The 24,067-nt window shown below is 43.1% G+C and overlaps 1 protein-coding gene across 5 annotated transcripts in view; it reads left to right on the top strand.

The window, feature by feature from the left end:
* The window catches only part of RNF111 (ring finger protein 111), an 84,689-nt gene extending 67,224 nt beyond the window's left edge, over nt 1-17,465 (top strand). For 2 of the 5 annotated variants that reach the window (XM_034782946.1, XM_034782947.1), the window contains exons 11-14: nt 9,404-9,496; nt 10,446-10,541; nt 13,409-13,536; nt 15,490-17,465. In XM_034782946.1, coding sequence (XP_034638837.1) covers nt 9,404-9,496; nt 10,446-10,541; nt 13,409-13,536; nt 15,490-15,607 — 435 coding nt within the window. In that variant the 3' untranslated portion in view covers nt 15,608-17,465. Of the gene's footprint in view, nt 1-9,403; nt 9,497-10,445; nt 10,542-13,408; nt 13,537-15,489 lie in introns of those variants that run through there. The other 3 variants (XM_034782948.1, XM_034782949.1, XM_034782950.1) reach the window with 3 other exon arrangements.
* The last annotated feature ends 6,602 nt before the right edge of the window (nt 17,466-24,067 follow it).

Below are 24,067 nucleotides of genomic sequence, written 5' to 3'. Positions count from 1 at the left end.
ACTGTATTTTAGTTCCCTGTTTATGTATTTTGGTCATAATATGCTTTAAGGATTGTACTTCTACATGCACTAAACGTCACTGCATGGCAATGGGCTAGAAGGCCACTGAGCCTTGATGGAAATTATCAAGTTGCTTTGGGAATTCTGCTGCTTTTGAAAGATATTGCTGTTTTCCCTCATCAGTTTGTAGTTGCCAACATAATCACTTAATGGTATGCTACATTAGGTGACAGCCTGTTCTGAATGTGTAATAGGTCTGGTTGATTTTCACAAAAAGAACTGGCTCAAAGTACAATATTTATTTTTGGCCTGAAATCAACTTTTTGTTTCTCCTTAAAGGATTGCGAATACAGATCCCCACATGTGGTATGTAGGTATGCTCTATATGGAAAGCAGAAACTTTCTCTAAAGCAAAAACAGTGGAGTCCTTATGGCACCTTAGAGACTAACAAATTTATTTGGGCATAAGCTTTCGTGGGCTAGAATCCACTTCATCAGATGCATGAAGTGAAAAACACAGGAGCAGGTATAAATACATGAGAGGATGGGGTTGCTTTACCAAGTGTGAGGTCAGTCTAATGAGATAAATCAATTAACAGCAGGATACTCTATATGGAAAGCAGAAACTCTCTCTAAAAGCAGTCTCTGTTGGGACCACATGCATGCTTGCTAGTGGATCTGAACATTGAGATTTGAGAATATATGTACTGTGGCCTTGATCCCACCCAGTTTCTGTTAATCTACTGTGATAAAGAACTTCAATGTTGGGATCTTCTGTATTTACCTTGAGGAGCTTTTTACCTGTTTTGTTTAGCGGTGTTAACAGTTAAGGTTGGTAAGTTTCAATTTAAAAAAGACTGCCTCATTCCAAGTAGTACCTGCAGTCCTGGTTAGTTCCACACCACCTGTTAGGCTCTGATGGCATTGAAGCAGTCAGGATTCAAATAATGTGCCTCTTGTACAGAGACAAGCTGTCTTCCATCTTGGTCAAGTGCCTCTGAGAGGGACCTTCGCTACCCTCCCTGGGCCTTCTCTATTTGTATGCACTTATGTGCTAATCAAGGAAAGGCTGAGAACCAGTTGAAGGCTTTTCTATTGGAATTGGCCTTACATATTCAGTTTCTCATGTCGCCAGTCCAAGCACCCACTTGACACAAACTCTATTTTGAAGTTCCAAAGGCAGAAGTGCAGAGCAGCTCTGAGATGCAAATATGACTGAAGGCTGGCTTCAAAAACCTTGAGTAATCTACATTCCTCTCCACCCCATACCCCTGACTACACACACTCCAGATTTGAGTAATAGGAGACACCATGGATCTATCTGGTCATTTACTGATACAGAGGGATACAGGGTCATTTTAGGCTATGTCTACACTATACAACTTTTAGTGACATGGCTGTGTCGCCATGGCTGTGTCGCCATAGCCGTGCCGCGAAAAGTCGTGCAGTGTAGCTGCTCTTCGTCGGCTCTCCTGCTGACAAAAACCTTCTACCCCCAACGAGCAGCCTTTGCATTGTCGGCGTGAAAGTTCTTCTGCCAACAATGAGCTGTTCGCACTGGCACTTGTCGCGGCAAAACTTGTCTTGCAGGGTTTGGTTTTTTTTTAACACCTCTGAAAGACAAAAGTTTTGTTGTTCAATTGCCAGCGTAGACATAGCCTTAGTGACTACTGACGCTCTGTTTAGTAACTCTTTCCCCCCAGCCAGCAGCAGCAGTTCTTGGCAGATTCTGCTCTCCCCTATTACACCTACTTTTCTGATTCTTCCTCTTTGTTGAATCTCCGTGGAACTTGCACTATTTCTTAGGGTTCATCTGCTTCTAAGCTCTGAAACCTGGACTCGGGTTTGGATTCTGCCCCATCTGGGGTGGTGATAAGATGCCCTTTCCAGGGCTCTTTCATCTGTAAGGCTTTGCAGAGGCACGTCTCTCCTTAGAACATATCAGCTGATAGAGGGGTAGGCAATGTAGCCTCTCAGGCTCAAGTTCTAGAACAGTGGTTCTCAAACTTTTTTTTTTCCCCGCAGACCAGTTGAAAATTGCTGAGGGTCTCGGCGGATCACTTAATGCTTTTTCCAAATATTGTTTGTACCGTTAGGTAACTATTGTAAAGCGCTTTGGATAAAAGCCTTATAGAAAAAATACTTAATAATAATTAATGATTTTTGTCCTACAAATAAGTACACAACTCATTTTAATATCAGTAGTCTTACCTTTCTAATGTGATGGATGTCTTCTCTACCCTGCTGCGGCAGCCTCCGAGCTGGGGCTGGAAAGGAGGGGAGGGGGTCCTCTTCCTCTCTCCCTTACCACAGCAGCTCCCAAGCTGGGGCTTGGAAGGAGGGGGGTTTCTCTCCCAGCATAGCAGTCACAGAGCTGACGCTGGGAAGGTGGGCCGTCTCTCCCCAAAAGCCGCAGCCCTGGAGCTGGGGAAAGTCGCCTCTTTCTTTGGCTGCTACAGCCCTGCACATCCCAAATTCTCCCCCCCCTCCTCACTTCACTGTCCCTCCCACCTACCCCCTACTTTAATGAAGCACTGTGCTGTTTTCCCATCTAATGACCACCTGCCTGATTGAGTGAGCCTTCACAGAAGGAAGGATCTTTTATGAACAGTTTGTAAGCCTGGCAAACTCCTGACTGTGTCTAGCTGGAAACAGTGGATATGGATGCTCTTCATGCCCCTTTAGTCATCAATCTAATCCTAAATTTAATTTTTTTCAAGGAGTAGTTTTTTCATAAACAATATGAATATCTGAATCATATTTAAGGTGTGCAACTGATTGTCCTAATTGTGCAAGGGCTTAGAACACAGATATAGTTTTCACTTGAACCAATTTAACTTGGGGGCAGAAAACTGTACTGAAGGCCTGAGAATCACCTAGAGTGACCAGATGAGATGAAGAAAATATTGGGACCCGGGGGGGGGCAAAAAAAAAAGGCTAAGTGCTACTGGCCGGCCGAGCCAAAGGGGGGGGGGGGGGGGGGGGGGGGGGGAAGCTGAGTGATCCCGGCGGCGCAAAATATCGGGACAAAAATTGCGTCCCGACCAGAGATCGGTTGGGACGCGGGACAAACAGCTCAAAATTGGGATGGTCCCGATTTTATCGGGACATATTGTCACTCTAGAATCACCTAAGCTGGAAAAAAAATGTACATAGGATTACAGATGGATAAGGCCCTCTAAACTTACTAACTCTCCTGGCCAGTCTAATTGCTAACAGGAAAAAACACTTGAACAGAAGGTATGGGCAACTCCTCCATATGTTTAAAATAAAAGATTAACTGAAACAACGTATCATTCTGTTTGTCTCCCAAGAGTGTCTCTGGACTTAAGGAATTGGTAAGGTGCTGTAACAAGGACTAGATGTAGAGAGAATATGTTACAAAGCTCCTAACACTTAGACTCAGATGTTCAGGAAACCTGTCCCAGGACCTCTTGGCTCTGGAGCAGGAATCCTGGAAACCCTTGAGTCCCAGATAGAACTGGTTTTAAGGCTTCCATGCTGCATGATGGGGTGGTTCCAAAGCTATACAGACCGTGGAAGTCTGGCATCACCAGCAGCCCACCAGGTAAAACTTCATCAAACCCAACTCACTTTCATGAGACAGCTTGCGTTCAATGAACTGGCATTTTCCAGTGAAACTCTCCTCAGGAAATTTCCAGCCAGCTCTACTAACCGTCTCAGCAATGATACAACAACCCCCACTTTACTGGGCTACCCTGTCTGATAAACTGATTGCTCGGCTACAGTTTTGCTGCTGCTGCCCCCTTCTATGACCTGCCCCTTGAAGAGAGAGTGGAATGCTAATATTAATCATATATATATAAGTAAATAAATACAGGAGATGGAGAGGATAGTAAGAATAGAGCTGAGTCAAAGCACTTCAGCTTGAAGCTCCTTGCTTATGTAAAAATTCTGAGATTTAAAGCCTTGATGAAGTGATTACGCAGTTGTGCAATATGGGCACTGTCCTCCCTTAATGCTAACAGTTGGCAGAATCGTAGCTATTCACATTGTCCATTGATGCTGGCAGACTGAAGAAGGGGTGAGCATCTAGACACTCAGCAACGTCCATTGGATGAAAGCTGCTGTACAGTTCAATAAAATGGTAGGCCCCTCTTCTGCGGATTCCAGCTATTTTGGTGATCTCTTGGCACATGCAGGTGGGTGTGGTTGAAAAATCAGGCACAGTTAGACCATGTTGACCTAAGGGAAGCCAGACAGAAAATGGAAGGTCTCTTTGCATTGTCAGGTGAGCAGTTTTGGCTAGATCATTCTGTGCTGCATTCTGCAAAAAAAAAAAAACAGTGCTAAAATGGTGGACTAGCCTATGCTGGTGCGCACACACACTTGACGGTGCCAAGGTAACAGAGGGTTCACCAGCACCAACAGGCTCGTAGTATGAACCAGACCACTCTGATGACTCATTAAGGAAAAGCCCATGGACAGTGTGGTGGAAAATGGCAGATGAGGCCATGCTGTAGAAACCCACATCTGAGGGAGCTGCAAGGAGAACAGTCAGTGCACAGAACCCTCAGGGTGCCCTCAGATAATGTCAGCTGATAACAAATAAAGGGGAACTGAGCCATTGAGTGGGTTATTGTGTTGGGATTTTTTAAAACAGGTTTCAGTTTCAAAGCCTGAAGAGTCTGAGTTGCCCTTAGAGGGCAGCTGATAGAACCATCAAGGAGACCACAGCAAGAACCAGCTATGGCCATTCCTGGAACAAGTAGGCAGAAATACCTGGTTACTGTGTCAGTCTGCAATTGGTGAGGTTTGCTGCCCTAATTTATCAGCCTCTTGGCAACAATCCTGGACACCACATTTCACTTCAGGCAAAACAAAACACTTGGGGACCTCTGGCTTACTGCTTCCAAAATGGCAGTTTCTGCTGATGAATTCCCATCCCTAGCAGCTTTAGGCTTGCCTGTCATGTTACTGTACAGTTGGGGAAGGGAAGGAATATTGCACAGCTGGGCTGTGAACAAGAGCCCTTTTGATTTTAACTGCATAGGTGTAGTTTGACTTCTATAGTTGGGGGACAGGGGGCCAGTATTCATGGGGTGCATCTTTCCACTCTCATCCCAACCTTGGCCCTTCAGTGTTGCGGCATGAGGTCAGGTGCCATCCCTCCTCCCCAAAGGCAGTGCACCCCATTGATGTCCAGCACCCCTTCCCTTACAGAGCGCTTGGGCAAAAGTCCTCACCATCCCAAATCAGACCAAAACTCCATGCCCTCCTCCCCCAAAAGCAAGGTCACCCTAGCCTCTGCCCCCCAGGGACATTGCAGGGAGGGGGCCCAGGGGTCCCTTAGTGTTGCCAGTCACCGGTGGCAGGCACAGCACATTCGGCTCAGCCCTAGGATTGCCACAGAGCCAGCTCAGCCCGCAAGGCCTGGTTCTTCTGCAGCAAGCTGGAGAGCACCCCCTCCAGCTGGGGAGAGATGGGAGGAGGAGTGGAGAAAGGAGACAACCTATTACCCCAGTTAGACCAGGGGTTCAGCCCCACAGAACCCCAGCCTGGCTCTGGGGCAGAAGAGTGAGGGGGGGTGACACCCAAGACCAGTTTTGTCTAAAATGGAGGATACTGCTGATAGATGGCTCATGGGGAGGGGGTGGGGTGGGCTGTGGCGTACGAAGAGTTAAGGGTGTTTCAGAAGGGGTAGGGCAGCTATGTTGTGGGGGGGAGTTGTGGGGTTGGGGAACCCCATGCTTGGGGAGAATGGGGCAGAGGAACCCTGGGTTTGGTATGGGATCCCCCAGTCAGCAAAATGGCTGAGCGAGCCTGGCTGCAGGGGACAGGCTGAGGATGTTCCCGTTGGCAGCTTGATGCTCCACCCTAGTGAGGGATGGCTTTCTGGGGAGGGCACCCCACACAGACTGCAGTAGAGATGGGGGAGGCTCCTAGCACAGACAGTGGAGATGGGAAAGGGACAAGTCAGTGCCTGGGGGAGCGGGATCCCCTGACCCTCCCACTGCCAAACAGCACACCCATATCCCACTGCCAGCAACTAAGATGGAGGGGATAGCTCGTTGCACTGGACAGAGGGGAGTCCCAAATACTCTCCATTGCAAAATACCAACCCCCGCCACCAGCAAGCCAGACACTGAAGAAGGGAGGAGGAAACCTTCCAGCTTTGCCTCTGCTGATCCCTTGAGCCCAGCTCCCTCTCCCCTCCCCCCCCCAAATCCATCTTCTAGACCCTCCCCCGTGCTCTTCACACAGACTGTCAGGCAGGGCAAGCGGATAGGGCTGTGTGCCTGAAGGGGCCAGGGTCGGGAGGGGAGTGGAAAGATGCAATTTGGAGGGGCAACATACCCCCACCCCCCTGCTTTAACGGGGCTGGTTTCACTGCTGTGTTTTCTCATCAAATATTGTTTTGCTGTAGATTCCTATTTTCAAATGGGGGGGGAGAAGGAGGAAAAAATGACAATGGAAAGAGGTCTTGCCTGGAAGATAGGAGGTTCTGCTATGGCCTGCCCTCCTCCCTTTTTCTTTTAGTGGAGACAAGACACTGGGGAGTTAGAGAAGCAATTGGTTCTCAGAACAGCTCATAATGTAATGTCATCAAGTGGAAGCTAGAGAGGTTATTTAAAAAACAAAAACACCAAGAAGCCTCCATACTTGTAAAAGGAAGAGGAATAACCCAGTTTTAATGGATCATAGATTACCAGTAACTACTGTCTTTCCAAATAATTGTTCATAGACATCCCTCCCACCAAACTCGCCCTCTTTTAAGTCACAGCCAAACTCTTTATATTGTCATGTTCAAACTATCAGATCTGTGAGGGAAATATATGTGGGTCTCCAACAGATGCAGCTTTTTTGAGAGAGAGGGAGGGAGGGATCAGTTCTGCAGGTAGATGTATGCACATTGAACAAATCTAGCTTTATACTGGCAATTATACTGTGTTACGTTTACTAGTAAGTAACCTTTGTAAACCATCCATCATGAATGTTGCATAACAATTTAGCTGTGTACACTTAGACTGATCCACTCTAGAATCATGTCTCCTAGCCTTTTGATTCGCCTTGTTAATAAGAATTGAGGATGGGGACATGCACTTGTTACCTTATATTAGTATTCAGATATTTGCTAGTCTGAGATTCCTGTTCAGTTGCATACTTACAGAGAACTCTCCTTCTATGCTAAGTCTGGCACTGGGATTCCTGTCAATTTATAGTAAATACTCCAATATACCATGTACGAGTGTGAGTGAGTGTGTGTGTGTGTGTGTGTGTGTTTTGCATTGGCAACAACTCCTATCTCATTTCATAAGCACACTGTAAAATATTTGAATAAAAAATATATTCTCACAGTGAACTGGTACAAATAAAATCATTGTTGCTGCTGCCAAAGCATTTAAAGTTACTACTTGTTAAACTAAAGTAATAGTAAATTAAATAGTGGAAAGATATCTACCTTAGCAGTCCTATCCATAGAGCCCTGTCAAATTCACGGTCCATTTTGGTCAATTTCACGGTCATGGGATTTAAAATAGTAAATTTCATGATTTCAGCTATTTAAATCTGATCATAGTGTTGTAATTGTAGGGGTCCTGATCCAAAAAGGAGTTGTGGGGTAGTTGTGTGTGGTGGGGAGTGTTACTGTAGGGGGGGTTGCAGTACTGCTACTCTTATTTCTGCACTGCCTTCAGAGCTGGGCAGCTGGAGGGTGGTGGCTGCTGGCCGGGAGCCCAGCTCTGAAGGCAGAGCTGCCGCCAGCAGCAGCAGCACAGAAGTAAGAGTGGCATGGTATGGTACTGCCACCCTTACTTCTGTGCTGCTCCTGGCAGGATGCTGCCTTGAAAGCTGGGTGCCTGGCCAACAGCCACTGCTCTCCAGCCATCCAGCTCTGAAAGCAGCTCAGGAGTAAGAGGGAATTGTGGTATTCCTACCCTAAAATAACCTTGCAACTCCTCTGCATCTCCCTTTTGGGTCAGGACCTGCAATTTGAGAGAATCTAGTCTCCCCTCTGAAATCGGTATAGTACAGAGTAAAAGCACACAAAAAAAACAGATTTCACAGGGGGAGACCAGATTTCATGGTCAGTAACGCATTTTTCATGGCTATGAATTTGGTAGGGCCCTACCTATCCATAAAGCTTTTCTTTATGCAGTCCATACAACAAAATATTTTTGAATCATTGTGGATAGAAAGAGGCGTCTTACCGATTTGTCATGGCATATTGTCCATGCCAAAATTGTCTTAAAGGTGAATTTGATTAGTTCCACTTAGTCACATTACGTATTTTATAAGTTTGAACAGAAATGATAGAATGTTAAACCTTGCTTGAATGTACCTCCCGGTAATAAAAACAAAAAGGACATGAAAGTATTCAGCACAAAAGTGAAATTTTAAACTCTCCATGGTATCATCTTGCACTTCTGATTTGCTGAAGACATCCCAGGATGCATTATTCTGAGCCACTACTTACAGCAGTCAGGAAGCTGCTAGCTGACTCTTAGAAATACTGCTTTCCCCTCCATAAAGTTAAACATAATTTCTGTGCTTACTACTCCTCAAGGTCTTTGGGCGGATATTGCACATTTTGGGGGCTTGACTTAGTTTTCATTTTACTGTGGCTGCTCACTTTTTAAGGTGAGATGAACGATTTTTATCCTCTTAATAACAAGCCATGACAAGAACAGTTTTTATAAAAAGTGTTAAGGATGTGCTTTCAAAACAAGGTCAGGACTGTTATTCATATATAGTACAGTACTGTAGTACTTAAGGAGACTAGTTGGGATTGGCTCCCAGCATGCTAGGCACTGTATAAACATTCATATTATCCCTACTCCAAGGAGCTTACAGTTTAGGTAATTAGGATCGCATTTTAAAGGCTTACCTAAACTTTGAGTGTTATATCTTGGATTTGCCTTTGTAAATTTTAAGTATTCAAAAATGTATTAGGTTGCTTGGGTAAGATAAGAATATTGACCATTGTTATGGAGAAAGTGTTTATCTTGATTCTTATGTAATATCAAAAGTTTAATGTTTGAGACTCTACAGCAGGTTTGATAGTGATTTAACACATCAGTTTGAGGTGTTGGGGTTACCAAAATCCGAAAATATTTGAGTGTTTCTACAGATCAGGTTGAGATTGTGAGAGAATTGGCAAGGTTTAAAGTATTTGATACATTATGCAGAAGGTGGAGAGAACCATAATAGAAGAGCATCTAGTCTCCCATAAGGGTTCTTGGTTCTGGTTATATTAGAGAGCACTAAAATAAGGAAGCTCAGTGTGGTGTTTCAGTACTTATTAGTTGGAATTGTATGTGATAGTTCAAGTTGAGACTGAGTGACTTCAATAAAAGCAAAAGGATCTTATGTTTTGCAACATGAACAGTAAAATACTGAAACTGTTCTGAATAGGTTTAACTTACGTCTGCTATTTGAATAGGTTCCAGACATGGCGGGCTACCCTCACATCCGTTACATTTCATCGGGATTGGATGGAACATCATTCAGAGGCCCTTTCAGGGGCAATTTTGAGGTTTGTAATAGAATAAACATAGATATATGCCAAAATGTGTTGAGGGAATGAGGGGAGGGTACACTGCAGGATTAGCCCTGCATATGGATGTAAAAAAAATAAATGTATAGAAAATGCCCTTCATTTTTAGAATGACTTTTGGCTGTTATCACAGACTAGGAGTAGAGTGGATACTAAAAGTGAGTGAATTGTATCTGAAAAAAGTTAGTCAATAAAAGGTGCCTTTTTCCTGGACAAGGTAGCATTAGGTGGCTATTAACTGATACTACATCTAGCTGTTACGATAAATAGGATGTCATACATTCCAAGACAGTGGTGAAAGGTACTGGTGCCTCTAAACAACTGAGATCCACCTCATGACAGTGAAACTTGGCAACTTTGACAGTGCTGTCCTCAATTTATCATGTAGTACAGGAACTGAAGCTGTAAATATGGTATCAGATGCAGAGAGTTAATGAACTAGTCCACTGAAAAAAAAACCTTCAGTGAGAGCTCATGGTTCTAATACATTTTGTATTGCTGGAGAATAAGAAATCAGTCACTGTATATTCGTTGTAAGCTATCTTTTCTCTTTCAAGCCTTAATGACTATTAGAAAGTAAATATATTTGAATACTATTTTAATTATATTTTCCTCACTGGACACATGAGTATTTATGAACATACCAACCAGTCATTTATAGATTATAAAAACAGTTGCCAGTTTTTAGGCATAAAACAATATTTTCCTATCTGTTCAAGCGACAAAAACGGCTGTGTATCTTTTTCAGAAAGCCCCAACTTTTCCTGCACATCGTAGATTTAATTGTAATCCTGCCACTCTCAGGTAAATTGTCTGAGAGTGAATAAGTGGGAGAACTAATGGTGTTGTCTGGTATATCAGTCTGTGGATAGAATAAAACTAACAACTATTTAGCATAGTTCTTACCATGGTTATCCTTTGACTTCAGGAGTTGATTCACTTGGAAGAGCGATTAGGCAATGTTAATCGTGGAGCCTCCCAGGGAACTATTGAAAGGTGCACGTATCCACACAAATACAAAAAGGTGAGGATTTCTCTACATTTGTATATTTACGTTTGCAGATATGCTAAATATTACCACTTGCAATGTTACTGCAATTTCAAAGGGCACTTGTCTTCTATATACTCCTAATATAAAGTTTTTGTAAGAAAAATTTATCTATTTATCTCAGAAAGTTGCTGCTATTTTGAAAATGACACCAGGATTTTTCTCCTTTGTTATGGACTTTTGTCCATCACAGTTTTTGGTTAACATCTGAATGAGGAGCAAGTATAATTTAATTTAATTTTTCTTTCTTGTTTTAAGATTAGGGTGGGTTTTTTTGTATTCTGAGGAATTTGGAATTAAAGATATGGGCGGTTGCTTGATTTTTTTATTTTTTAAGAAAAAGGTTGGTCCACTTAATGAAAAGGCAACTTATAAACATGTCCATACATCCGAGCAAAAGTTATCATTTCTTTGCATTTAGAGCAAGGAATGATCCATACATCATTGTAGATATGTAGGAAATTAAGGAACAGTGCCCTGCTGTGTTATGTGGAACACTGTAACACAAATGTAAAGGAAAAAAGCCCATACCTTTAGAGTATGCCTTTTAGACCAATTGCAGCCCTTGGCTATATAAGCTAAAATTCTGAAGGAAAACTAGATGGATTTGTAGTCAAATTCATACTCTTTAAATCTTCCAGTATTCTATTTAGATCAGTCAGTCCTGTGTGACATTAGACCTGAAGTATTTGGCAGGAGCCCCTGACCTATGCAACACTGCCCTCCTTCCCAGTTCTCTCCTCCCTCTGCATCTCCTGTCCAGTTCCATCAGTACAGCATTCCTTTTATTTTTATCTTCAATTAATTTTACTCTGCTTCTAAACTTTAAAGTGTACTGCAGAGTTCTGTACTGACAAAGTAACTCGGTTGTAGGGGGGGGGAAGATCAAGGTTTAGGCAGCGGGGTAGGGGACATTTTAGACTTTTTGCATCCAGGAAGGTGTTTGAGGCAAAGGGGGACAGGTAGGTAGGACGGATAGTCACAAGTCAATTGAGATCTTTTGTTACTATCGAGGGGATGCATCTTCTCTTTAATGCCTCCTCTTGGGCAAAGACAGAGAGGTGGTCCCAAAATTTTGGTCCCATCCCACTGACCCTTGATAGCATCTAACTGTCCCACTGCACCATTTCAGAGTATCTATCACTACCTTGATCAGCTATGTGATTACTCACTGTTGTTCATTTCAGCAATAATATCAAGCAATGAAATAATTAATGGTGACATTTTAAATTGTCATTGGTCTTCAGTGCTCACACTGCGGAGAATAATAGATGAAATACATCTTAAGAGTTGTAACAAACTGTTTACAGACTTGGGCAGACATCATTGCTCTTCTTCGAGTGCTTGCTCAAGTCAATTCCATTCTGGGGTGTGCGTGTGCCGTGTAAATGGTTGCCAGAAATTTTCCCTTAGTGGTACCCGTAAGGCTGGCTCTGGAGGCCCGCGCTCATGCACTGGTATATAGGGCACCGCCGGCCCTGCACCCTTCTTTCCTTTGTGAAAACCCTTGCCTAGTGTTTAATCAAACTGTATTCTTGTAAATAGTTATATTCAATAGTTAGTTAGTTAGTTATGCTTATTTTTTTAGTAGTTTGATAGTCCCCTTTAAGGACGTTGCTCTGTGGTTGGGGCATGCCCCGGTCCCCGGGGTTTAAAGTGTGCGTGGACTGTAGTAAACCTGTGCAGTAAGTGATTCCCACTCCAGCTGCTTAGGTACCTTGCGGAAGTGCACGTTAAAGAATGGTGCAAGATTTGTTGTGGGTTTAGACCGAGGACACAGAAAGACAGGGACATCAGGCTTAAAGCCCTACTTATGGAAGCAGCACTCAGGTTGGCCTCCGAGCTGAGCAGATCGGACTCGGCACCGAGTATTTGGCGTCAATGCACAATGCCCTGCCGGAACCGGGTCAGAAGGCGGCTCTCCCCAGTGCCCAAGGGAGGCACAAGTGAGTTGCAACCCATGTTGGGCCACTCTCCCTCCCCACAAAGACAGATAGCAGCAGCACTTTGCCCTATCTGGGACCTCCCCCGACCTTGAACTCCTTGCCCACCTTCAGGTTTTTATGCTTGAGTCGCCCAGAATGGAATGGACATGAGCGAGCACTCGGAGAAGAAAAAAAGTTACTCACCTTTTGTAACTGTTGTTCTTTGAGATGTGTTGCTCATGTCCATTCCATGACCTGCCCTCCATCCCCGCTGTCAGAGTTAACGGCAAGAAGAACTGAGAGGGCACAGGGCTGGCGGCGCCCTATATACTGGTGCATGAGCACAGGCCTCCTGGGATCACCAGAGCTGGTCCTATGGGTACCACAAAGGGAAAATCTCCGGTAACTGTGCACAAGGAGAGCTTTGATTCTGGAGTAGTTATGTGGCAACTTAAAAATTATCCACAAGTATGAGGCAATTTGGGCCATTGGAGACTACATTATATACAAGACCCTGTCAGTAATATGGGTGGTGGTCTTTAATAGGTAAAGGTTTACGGTACCAGACTTTACATGAGAATAATTCAACCATCAGTATGAGTTTTGTTGAAATGTTTGTTCATGCATGAAATTAAGATATTCATATGCTTAGAGACAAAAAAATCTTAACTTCACAGTCCCAAATATCTTTTAAACTAACATTTGTCTTTATTAACTCTTTATGCTCTTATATCTATACTCATTTTTAACTGTTTTAATCTTTGATATCTAGTCGTTAGAAGCAAGCAAGTTGAAGATTTACTTTTTAAAATGTAACATGTAATTTTTCAATCAGATGTTTTCCTAAAAATGAAATGTTGAATATGCATAAAAACAGATTCTACTCAGTTTGTCAATAATGTCATCTCTACTAATAAGGTAACAACTGATTGGTTCTCACAGAGGAAACTGCACTGCAAACAAGATGGGGAGGAAGGAACAGAGGAAGACACAGAGGAAAAGTGTACCATCTGTTTGTCTATATTAGAGGAAGGTGAAGATGTCAGGTAAATAAACACTACTAGTACCTAATAAAAAATTAAAATTCAGTGCCAGAACACCTTTGAATATAGCACCCAGGAAACAAAGTTTACTTTTAAATTTTGCAGCATAAAATACTCCTGAGGGAATTCTGTGCCAAATAATTAAAAATTATGCGTACAATATTTTAAACTTCTGCACGTTTTATTTATCAATAAATGTGGTTCCAGAATGGCAGTGGGGAGCACAGGCCACTGGCTGCATTGAGGTGGGAGGTCACCCTTAAGCCCTCATCTCCCCTGGTACAGGGACTCAGCAGTGAGGCTGCACCCGACCCTGATACAGTGATCCAGGTGTGCCCCTCTGCGCCAGGTGCACCAGGGGTGGGTGGGTGGGTGGGCGGGCAGCCAGGCTCAGCCCAGCAGGATCCAAGTGGGGGTGAGAGGTTTCTGTGTGGGGCAGTCTGGGTGCAGGTGGCTCAGTGGGAAATCTGGGCTCATTGTGGGGTTCGGGGTGCAGGGGCAATGGGACTCTGCAGGGGATCCAGGTGAAGGTGGTTGGAGCTCAGCAGAGGGGGGTCGAGGTGTGGGGAGTTTAGTGTGTGTGTGGGGGGGGTCTGGTTGCTGAGGGAGTAGGGCTTGAAGGAGTGGGGGTCCAGTTGCAGCTGGTTGGGGATCAGTGGGATTGGGGTATGCATGTGGGGGCTCGTCAGAGGGGTCCAGGTGTAGGGGGGATAGGGCTTGTCAGGGTGAGGGTTCGATGGGCCTGTTTAATGGGGGAGCCCCAGCTACTGCCAAGGGGATGCTGCATGCCAGCCTCCCGCTTCCCCCCACAATTCCTCTCTCCCCTTTTCTTTTCCATCCTCATTCCCACATTCCCCTCCCCCTGCCCTGTTCTCCCCCCCTTTCCTCATTTTCGGCATGTTGCACAGAAAACAGGTGGTCTCCCAGCACACAGAAGGGGAGAGCAACTGACACTAGGACCCAGGAGGCTGCGTTCAGTCAGAGGAGCCAGATGCAGCCTCCTTCAGCTGGGCAGTTCTGCACTGACAGGGCGGGGAGGGCAGTGGCATGTAACCCCATGTGCCCCCTCCCCATGCCTCACCTCTGTTTGGAGAGGGGCAACCCCCTCAAAAATCTGCCTATGGTTATCCTCCCACGTGGCTTCTCTGCTGTTTTCTGCAGGGAAGCACAGGAATTCTGGCAGGGGGAGGCACATTTTCTGCTGTTGTCAGTCACGCAGAATCCCCCCCAGGAGTAATAAAAGCACTCCCTTGCTATGTTTAGAAATACATTTAAACAAGGGAGATCTGTCTTACTGTCAGTTATCAGCAATAATTCTCAATTTCTATATTGACTTTTGTAATAACAAATAAATTATAATAGTATGAAAAGCTTTTAGGGGCCATTGGCACATCAGATCGTATATCCTACCTCCAACAATAGCCAGTGCTGTTGGTCCAGTGGATGGTGAAAGTCCTCTTAATGCACTGAGCTGATTGTCCGGAACCATACAAATGATGAGGAGGCAAATGGCAGGTCAATTGTCAGTCAAGCTCATGTTTTGAGCCAAGACTTATAACACTAATAAAAGATAGATATGGTAATTGCAGATGCTATTAGTTTCCTTTTAAAAATCGTACTGTGCTGTTTCCCTCACTATCTTGAACAATGGATTCCTTGGGTTAATTCTACACGGCCCAATTCCTCTTTGCCTAGTGCAAGTCTGGAGTAACTCTACTGAAGATACAGCAGATTTACATCACTGTAACAGAGCATAATCTGTCCCATAGTATGCTGCATAAAAATGTTGTATCCTTTTTATCTTACTGACATTTAATTTAATGAGATATATCCCTTTGTTCTTTTATTTTCGGCTGGTGCCAATTTTTATATATAAAATGAGATTTCAGCAGCAAGAAAGACTAATAACACTGTAAATACTATATTAAAAATTAACTCTTTCTTTTCTGCTAACAGGCGCCTTCCATGTATGCACCTTTTCCACCAAGTGTGTGTAGATCAGTGGTTGATTACTAACAAGAAGTGCCCCATTTGCAGAGTGGACATTGAAGCTCAGCTGCCAAGTGAAAGTTGACACCATTTTCCAGAACTCTTGTCCTCCTTTTCACTCCCTTCCATCCTTCCTGGTACTGCAGTCTACCAAAGATGGCATGACTTACCTGCGCAGATTTGGAAGCATTGATCCTAGAGTGCTATCTCTGCTATATGGTACAACTAATGCTAGACCTACAGTTTATGTAGACAGTTGAGTTTCAATGTATTTATAAAGCTTTTTTAGGTTTTACATTTTTTTCTTTTAATTTTACTGTATTTTGCATGGTTCCTTGTATTGCATTTGTTTGCACATATTATGGGCTTTGTGACCCCAAACTTGCAGGCAAGATTAGCTGCTTTAGTAAGTAGAATTGTGTGTTGTTCCCCTCCCTCCCAAACATAGTATCAAGCTCTGAGAATATGATTTCACTCATTACTAACTTGGGATTTCTTAATTTAATCAATCATGTATTTTAGTTTAATGTATAAAGATCATCTAGAAAAGGATAATATTGTATATTAAGACATTCCTTAATTAGGAAAAAAATGGCTGCTGTATATTTACAATATCAGTTCTGAGTCAAATACCATCCTTAATACTGGGAACAGACTACAAACTATATTCAGTCTGACTGATACAGCTGGTATACTCCTCACCAGAGTTTTGTCTGATCAAATTTTTATGTTTTTAAACTTTCAGCACAATACAGATATATTTGAATGTCAATATTAAACATTTAGACTGCTGATCAGATTGTATTTATCATTTTCTTACAATGTCTAGAAATTTGAATCCCTAACTTAATATTTGTTGCTGTGAAACAGCTCTAATGAACACTAAATATTGATTTCAATTAGCTGGAGTGTAGATACTTGCAGATTGAATGCATTTTTAGGGAAACAAAAAATATGTAAAATTTTGTTCAGTCTTCTGCTAAGTATGTCAAATTACCTGCGCACATTGGTTTTGTAAAGACATTCAATCAGAACCTAGAATTGCAGTTCTTAAGGCAGGATCCATGCATTCTTAGAACTTTTAAAGATCCCAGATCTCTCATGGGATTTTTATTTGTTTTAAAATTAATAGTGAGCTAAATCCACCTGTCACTTGTTTTGTCACTAGTAAATTAAAAATCTGTAAATCTCTATAGAAACTGACACAGATTATGTGATTACCTTGTTTTGCTTTGATCATAGATTCCCTCTTTATAAATTACCAACAGTCCATCACTGATTGAAAATATTTTCTATAGTTAAGATTTGCTGCATAATATAGTATATAGAATTAAATTAATGTACTAACGTTTCTCCTTTGGAGGAAGTTTTATTCCACTTCAGGACAAGTTCCTTATCAAAATACTTTGACACACAGTATAGTATAGTTTATTTAAAATGTGTTGAAGAGAGGCTCAAGAACATCAAGACAGTATTACTGTCACAACCTGGAAGAGATGTTCCTATGGGATCATATATGAACATGTCAATAAGCTTGCATTAAGCCCCCTGCTTTGTAAGTGGATTGAATAATAAATACCTTCAGTTTCCCTTGTGTCTTTCATAATCAGTTAAGTGTAAAACAGTTTACAGTAAAACACAAATCAAAATATTTTGTTTACACCTAACAAATTGTGATCCATTTATAAGTGTGACCTTATCTAATTTGATGCCTGTTTGTCTGGTTAAAAGCAGCTTCCACTTCCCCCTCCTCTTTTTTTTTTTAAAATCCTTTCATGTCAGGAGTAGCATTTTCCAATGCAATGTCCATTGCTGGCAATAGACTTAATACCTCTGGCACTAAGGCATTAAGCAGGGAGAAGTTTTGTCGTAACAGTTGTGATTAATGGACATTTTAAAGCTTACTTGCATTGTTAAAAGTAAACTTAATTTGATGACTTGAATCATTTTGTGTTTAATTTGGTGGGGTTGGGTCAGGGGGATGAGTGAGAAAGGTAATGTGATTTGGCTTCTCCAAACTGTCATGGTTTTAAACTGAAGTTTCTTAGAGTATGTAGCTATAAGGACCTGTGATTGAAGCCATAGTGGATAAAATTAACTGGAAAGACCAAACAGGAACCCTTTTCCATTCTTCAATGCATATGAAGGAAAAAGGGGGGGAGGTAGCTTTCCATGGGTGCACCCCAACTGATGCTTGAAAGTGGGAGGACACTCACTTTTAGTGTTACATCATAGGTATTTAGAGACATGGAAATAATTGAGACCAAGGGTGCACAATGAGTCCACTTTGGCATACGTTCCAGGGACAAAGAAGCACAGACTTTTTTTTTAAAATGCACCAGATTTCGGTGTCTGGTACTTAGAGGTATTTTAGTGGCCCATGAGTTGACCTATTTTATAACTGCTACTGATACTGTCTTGCTTTTAAATGTATACATAACATATTGTAAAGTGATGTTTAACAGTTATGTGCCGGGAATCTCAGTTCCTGCTATGTGCTAATGCAGGGGCTAATAAACCTGCAGCCTACTCCTATTCCAGAAAGTTGTGACCTGATATAATTTAGGGAAAGGAAAAAGAATGGGTTTTTGAAAATTTCCACCACTTACTGTGCTTTACTTGCTTAGATGCATTGCCTTAAGTTTTCTGCAGCATCTTTGACTTTCAAGATAAGAGTCTCAACAGTATGCATCAAATTACTTTTCATATAAAATTCCATTGTCAGAACAAATCCTTTTGTATGCAATAAATAAAATGTTAGACTGATCATCTGAAGTCTGTTTTTTCATAAAAGTTCCCTTATGCCTCCTAGTTTATAAGCTCTTCATTTGAACAATAATTCTTAGGCATAAGCTGTTTACTTGCATCCTAACAATGGATGTGTCTGTGGGAACATCACAACCTCAGTATGAAAGGATTAAATATTTTATAAAGCTCCAACTATATACAGAATTCAGTACCTTAATTAAAATAGTGGATTGTTTGAAATGCTATACCCACAGTATTTGTCATTTTCTCTACAACTTAGAGAATTCATGCAAATTACAACTAGAATTGTTTACTTGTGTACATAAGATAACACTGATTTATTTTGCACTCAGTGTAAATCCAGTTTAGAGAACATAATACTTGCATGGTATTAGAATTTTCTCCCATGATGATAGCAGCCTAAGTGACTGAACCACAAAAAAGGGTTTGGAATATGAAAGGAAATTTTCAAACACCTTCATGTTGATTGTTCTACAACAAAAAATGTGAGTGAATTGAAAAGTAGCTTCTGAAGCAGGAGTATGTGTGCTTCATGCTGATGAAAACTGAACAACTATCAAAACACCAGGAAACAGTCAAAAGCAGTGGTGATGGTACCATGTATTGGATGCTTATCTTTGATGTTTTACTTTGCCTTCCACTATCATTACCCTGAATTACCTTGTAAATTAAATCTTTACAGCACAAATACATTGTACCACTGAATCTGGGAAAACCTTCAGTATCTGAGAACTTCCTTTCTCACCATTTTTGTATGGTTTTTACTTCCATGCAAAACTGTTGAGTTGTTGCCTGCACAATAATGAATGTACTATAGCAAAGGCTTGCTATGGAACTCCATATTAAGGAAAGTAAAAAGTCCATACTTGGAGCAGCCTCAAGGGCAGACCTCCCATTATACCACTGTCCTAGTCTGACTGGGACTGACTATAAACATAACTGACTGAAGAACTGAAGCATTTACTTGGAAACAATGGGGAACATTTAGGCAAAGCTGAGTCCTAAACATGCATGACTGGCTACATCTGAACACATAATGACATTATGTGGGATAACAGAGGGAGAAATGTCAGAGCATACCATAAAATGGGACTGTCCTGATCAAGCAGGAAGAAACTGAGCCTTAAAGCAAAGAAAACAAATTGGTATGGTATGGCAAAGAATGACCTTTCTTAAGACAGTTGTAAGGTATATAAAATCAAATTAAGACAATTGGATAGGTTGGAAGACTTAAAATCAAACGATTACACTCAAAGGCTGAGGCACCAAAATGTAATTCAAAAATAAGAAACATTGAAAGAAACAGAAGTATTAAGTGCTTGTACAGGTGAACACAATGAGAGCTAACTGGAACTACTAACAGTCATTATTGGAGTAGCATGTCTGTTAGATTTCACCTTGTTGAAAAAAGCTGTGCTGATTTTTCAGTTCTGCTGTCAAAAAGGAGGAAATGTTTGATGATCCTATAGTGAATGTGGGGAATTAGAGGAACCCCAATTCATGGTCTGCTCTTTAATTTTTTGCCACTGGCAGGTTTATTATAACCATGCTACCTAACCTTTCTTTGAGCCATACCCATATCAAATAGAATTTAACCTGTAATAAATCACAGGTGTTACAAGGCATAGTTGTTTACATGGGTCTTTTGGGGTTCTCCACTGTAAGGAAATATGCACTTATATAATACGTATTATAATCCTGCCTATTAACAATGCAGTAGAACTGTCTTTTGGATTACCTCTCTGCTTGAATATTAGCCATGCCTCCTATGCAACTACATGAATACGTTAAAAGAAAAAAAGGGTAGGTGGATATACTTTGCTCAACTGTTCTAAGACATTACAGTAACTCCTCACTTAAAGTTGTTCCGGTTATGTTGCTGATCAATTAGAGAACATGCTCATTTAAAGTTACACAATGCTCTCTTACAACATTGTTTGGCAGCTGCCTGCTTTGTCCACTGCTTGCAGAAAGAGCAGCCCGTTGGAGCTAGCTGGTGGGGGCTTGGAAACAGGGTGGACCAGTAGCCCCCTATCAGCTTCTCGCTCCCCTAAGTTCCCTGTGTGAGAGCCTCCCACCAGGCTACCAATTGCCAACAGTTCAGCTGTCCTTCCCCCCCCCACTGCCATGTGCTGCTCCTGCCCTCTGTCTTGGAGCTGCTCTGGAAGCCTCCTGCTTGCTATGTGGGAGGAGGGAAAGAGAGGGGCTAATGTCAAGGTGTCCCCCTGCCCCTATCTCCATAGAGCAAAAAAAAGGCGGGGGGGAAGAAGAGACAGGACACAATATGGGTCAGGACAGATGGAGCTTGCTGGCAGCAGCTGCTGTCTCAACTTGCTGATCTACTGAAAAAGGCAATGTAGTTAGAGTGGGGTCAGCCTACTTAAAGGGGCAGTACGCATCTCTCACACACAGGGTGTGTTTGTCTGCCATGCTGTCTCCCCTCCCTCCATTTGTGCTGTCTTGTAGAGTGTGAGGCTACATTAACAACAATGTGTTAACCTTGGGAGCTCAGCTGAGTGCTAGTTCATCATTTACCAGTAAGGCATTCCCTGGGAAATATCCCATCCGCTGACTTCACCACCTCAACCAAGCTTCATAATCATCATTGCGGTGTACAGTATTAAATTGTTCACTTAAAACTTATACTGTGTGGGTGTGTATATATATATATATATATAATATAATATAAAAATACAGTCTTGTCTGGTGAAAAAAATTTCCCTGGAACCTAACCCCCCTTTACATTTTTCTTATGAGGAAATTGGATTTGCTTAACATTGTTTTGCTTAAGGTCACATTTTTCAGGAACATAACTACAATGTTAAGCGAGGAGTTACTGTATCTTGAAGCACTTCATATTAAGGTTTCAATACCTAATTTTCCCCACTTTTCCATTTTAAAAATCAAGGTTTGTAGATACACTGTAGACACAACTTCATATGCTAATGGCACAGATTTTAACCACCAAATACATGTTCTATAAGCTTGTGCTGCAAGATGAGCTTCTGATAGATTTAGTGGGCCCTCACTGCCAGAGAGACCTTGGTATTCTGTTGGATTTGGCAAATATTACTAAGGGTTTGGTTCACAAGGTATAAAGGGCCTTGAAAGCCATTAGGAACTTTTAACATACCTGTATATAATATGAAAAATAACTGAATGAATAAGAGAAAAAGCACTCATCTCTTGGTTCAGCTCACTAAACTGTGTACGGAGCTGTAGTCTATGTGTATATATAAAATATAAGAGATGGCAATTAATAAGTTAACTCGTGATTAACTCAAAATTAATCATGATTAAAAATCAATTGCAATTAATTGCACTTAATAGAATACCAATTTAAATGTATTAAATATTATTGGATGATTTTCTATATTTTTAAATATAGTGATTTCAATTACAACACAATACACAATGTACAGTGCTCACTTGCTATCTGATTACAAATACTGCAGTTGCCCTGTACCAATGACAAAAGACGTGGTATTGTTCAATTCCCCTCACACAAGTACTGTAGGACCAGCTCTTTAGCCTGAAAGTGCAAGTTACACATGCAGGATTTGCTGCATGACTGCACTCAGGGGGCGCTGCACAGGGCGGAACGGGGCTTCCCTCAGCCCGGGCTGGGCCCGGGAGCGGCCAGGCGAGTCATTTCTACCGTATGTGCGCGAGGCCGCCCCGCGCCCAGCGCGCCGCTCTCTAAAGACCCGCCTCTCAGCGCCGCGCGCCCCGCTTGCGGAACAAGGCTGGTTCCCTTCCCGCCCCCCTCGGCTCTGGCGGCCCAGCCACGAGGGACCGACCGGCCCCGTCCGAGCGCTGCCTCCACCCGCCGTGACTACGTGTCCCAAGCTCCTTTGCGCAAGGCCGAGCTCGCGAGAACGCTCAGTCGTAGCCGAGATCCGGCCCGGCTCCCTTTGAACCTTTGTTTTTGTTAAAATCTCAATTCCCGCGGAAGCGCTTCGAAGCCGGTTTTCCCTTCCCGGCCAAGGGTCATCGTCACGGCAACGCATGGGGCGGAGCCCGAAGCTGGGCCAATCAGATGAGAGCATCGTACGAAGCTGTCCAATGGGAGCACAGGCGGGGCGCTATTTGAAGCTGAGGGCGGGGCACTAAGATAATAGTGTAGTAGCTGCATCAAGAGGCAGAAGGGGTGTAGGGGTCGCGCTCGCTCTTACAGCCCGACCGTCTCCAGTCAAGAGCTGCCGTCCTCATGGCGCTGGTCCGGCGCGCTGCGGTGAGTGCGGGCCTAGGCCGGCGGGAGGCTTGGACCGCCGGTACCGAGCTGCGCTGGCGCTGGACCGGGCAGGAGGCTGCAGAGAGCGGGGCTGGGGTCGGGGCTGCGGGGAGCGGGCTGATGCCCTGCTTCTGCCCGCACTGGAGAGCGCCCGTGCGGAGACCCCTGCTGTCGGAGCACTTCAGTGTCCCTCTGCGGAGTCCTGGCCGGGGACACTCGGAGGCTGCGGCCCCAGGCTGCACGTGAAGCCCGAGCAGGGCTAAGGTTGTCGCTTATGCTACCTCAGCTGCCCTGCTTGCAGCTCGCCTGCTGCATAACGATCGTGTCAACACTTACTGCCCCTCCAGAAGGGGGTTTCCTGTTGCTATGGTAAATACCCCCCTTGGGGAGCTGTAGCTAGGCCAATGGAAGAGTGGTGTCTATAGCAGGAGTTAAGTTGGCTTAACTGCATCTCCCCGGGGTAGGAGTTTTTCACACCACTGAGTAATGTGGTTAGTTTTTGGTGTAGGCAAGGCCGAACAGCGAGGGTCTGAGTGGTTTCCCTGGGACAAATTAGACATGCGGGGCCGGGGTATTGACCTCAGTTGTGTCTGTCAGGGAGGAAACTCAGCAGATGGCAAGAGCAGCCGTTACGAGCATGCTTTCCTGTGGCAGCAGAGATAGAGCTGCTTGGGCATGGAACTTGCTCTGGAGACGAGATAGGGATTTCCCAGCAAGTAAAATGCCTTTTTTTCCTGTGCTCAGGGATATGGGATTGTTTACATACAGCTGACTCTGTTGGCCTCCTATTTTCTGATGGGAAGTGTTGCAAAAGCCCAAATATGGGCAAACTGCTCAGACAAAAGGGTTAACAAAAACTTAACTTCTACCTTGTGACCACTAAAATGTGCTTACAGAAAAGTAAGTTTTCTCATAAGACTTGTGCATATGTAGATGTTACCCTTTTGGGGGTGATGCTTTTTTACCTTGTTGAAAGCTATAGTCCTTATGAAAGATTTTTAACATCACAGTAACAAAAAAAAAAAAAAAAAAAAAGGAGGGCTGGGTTTCATTAAGGCTTTTCAGGGCTTGGATGCTCTCCCTAAAACTGAGTAGGGGAGTATTTCAATGCTTTGAAGTACAGCGTGTGCACAAATAACTGACAGGCAACAGTGTCTTACCATGCAGTGTAAAATGCATAAGGCAGTAATTCCCTCTCTAGGTGATGACATAAGAGAACCCAGTTTGGTCACTGGATCATCTCCATGGAAATTCAGCTTTAGTTACAATTGGGTGGACACACTAAATAGCTAAGCCACAGGTGAGCATTCTAAAATTGATGCTAAAAAAAAGCATGGTTTCCAGTGAGGAAGAACAAGATTTGGGTAACTTCATCTCTAATCTCGCTAAATGTAATCAATTTTTAATTGCACTCTCGATAATAAATCTAATCTAATTCTCCTTTATTCACCTCCCCATCCTGTTGAGCACAGTTGTGTGCTGTGAAACAAAAGATGGTGCAGTGGCACTTAGTGTTACTGAAGGTGCCCAGATACCATGGTG

The sequence above is a fragment of the Trachemys scripta genome, chromosome 10 (genome assembly GCF_013100865.1).
Source record: "Trachemys scripta elegans isolate TJP31775 chromosome 10, CAS_Tse_1.0, whole genome shotgun sequence".
Lineage (NCBI taxonomy): Eukaryota > Metazoa > Chordata > Testudines > Emydidae > Trachemys > Trachemys scripta.
The sequence above is the reverse complement of the archived record's forward strand: the minus strand, read 5'-3'. Positions and strand labels throughout refer to the sequence as shown.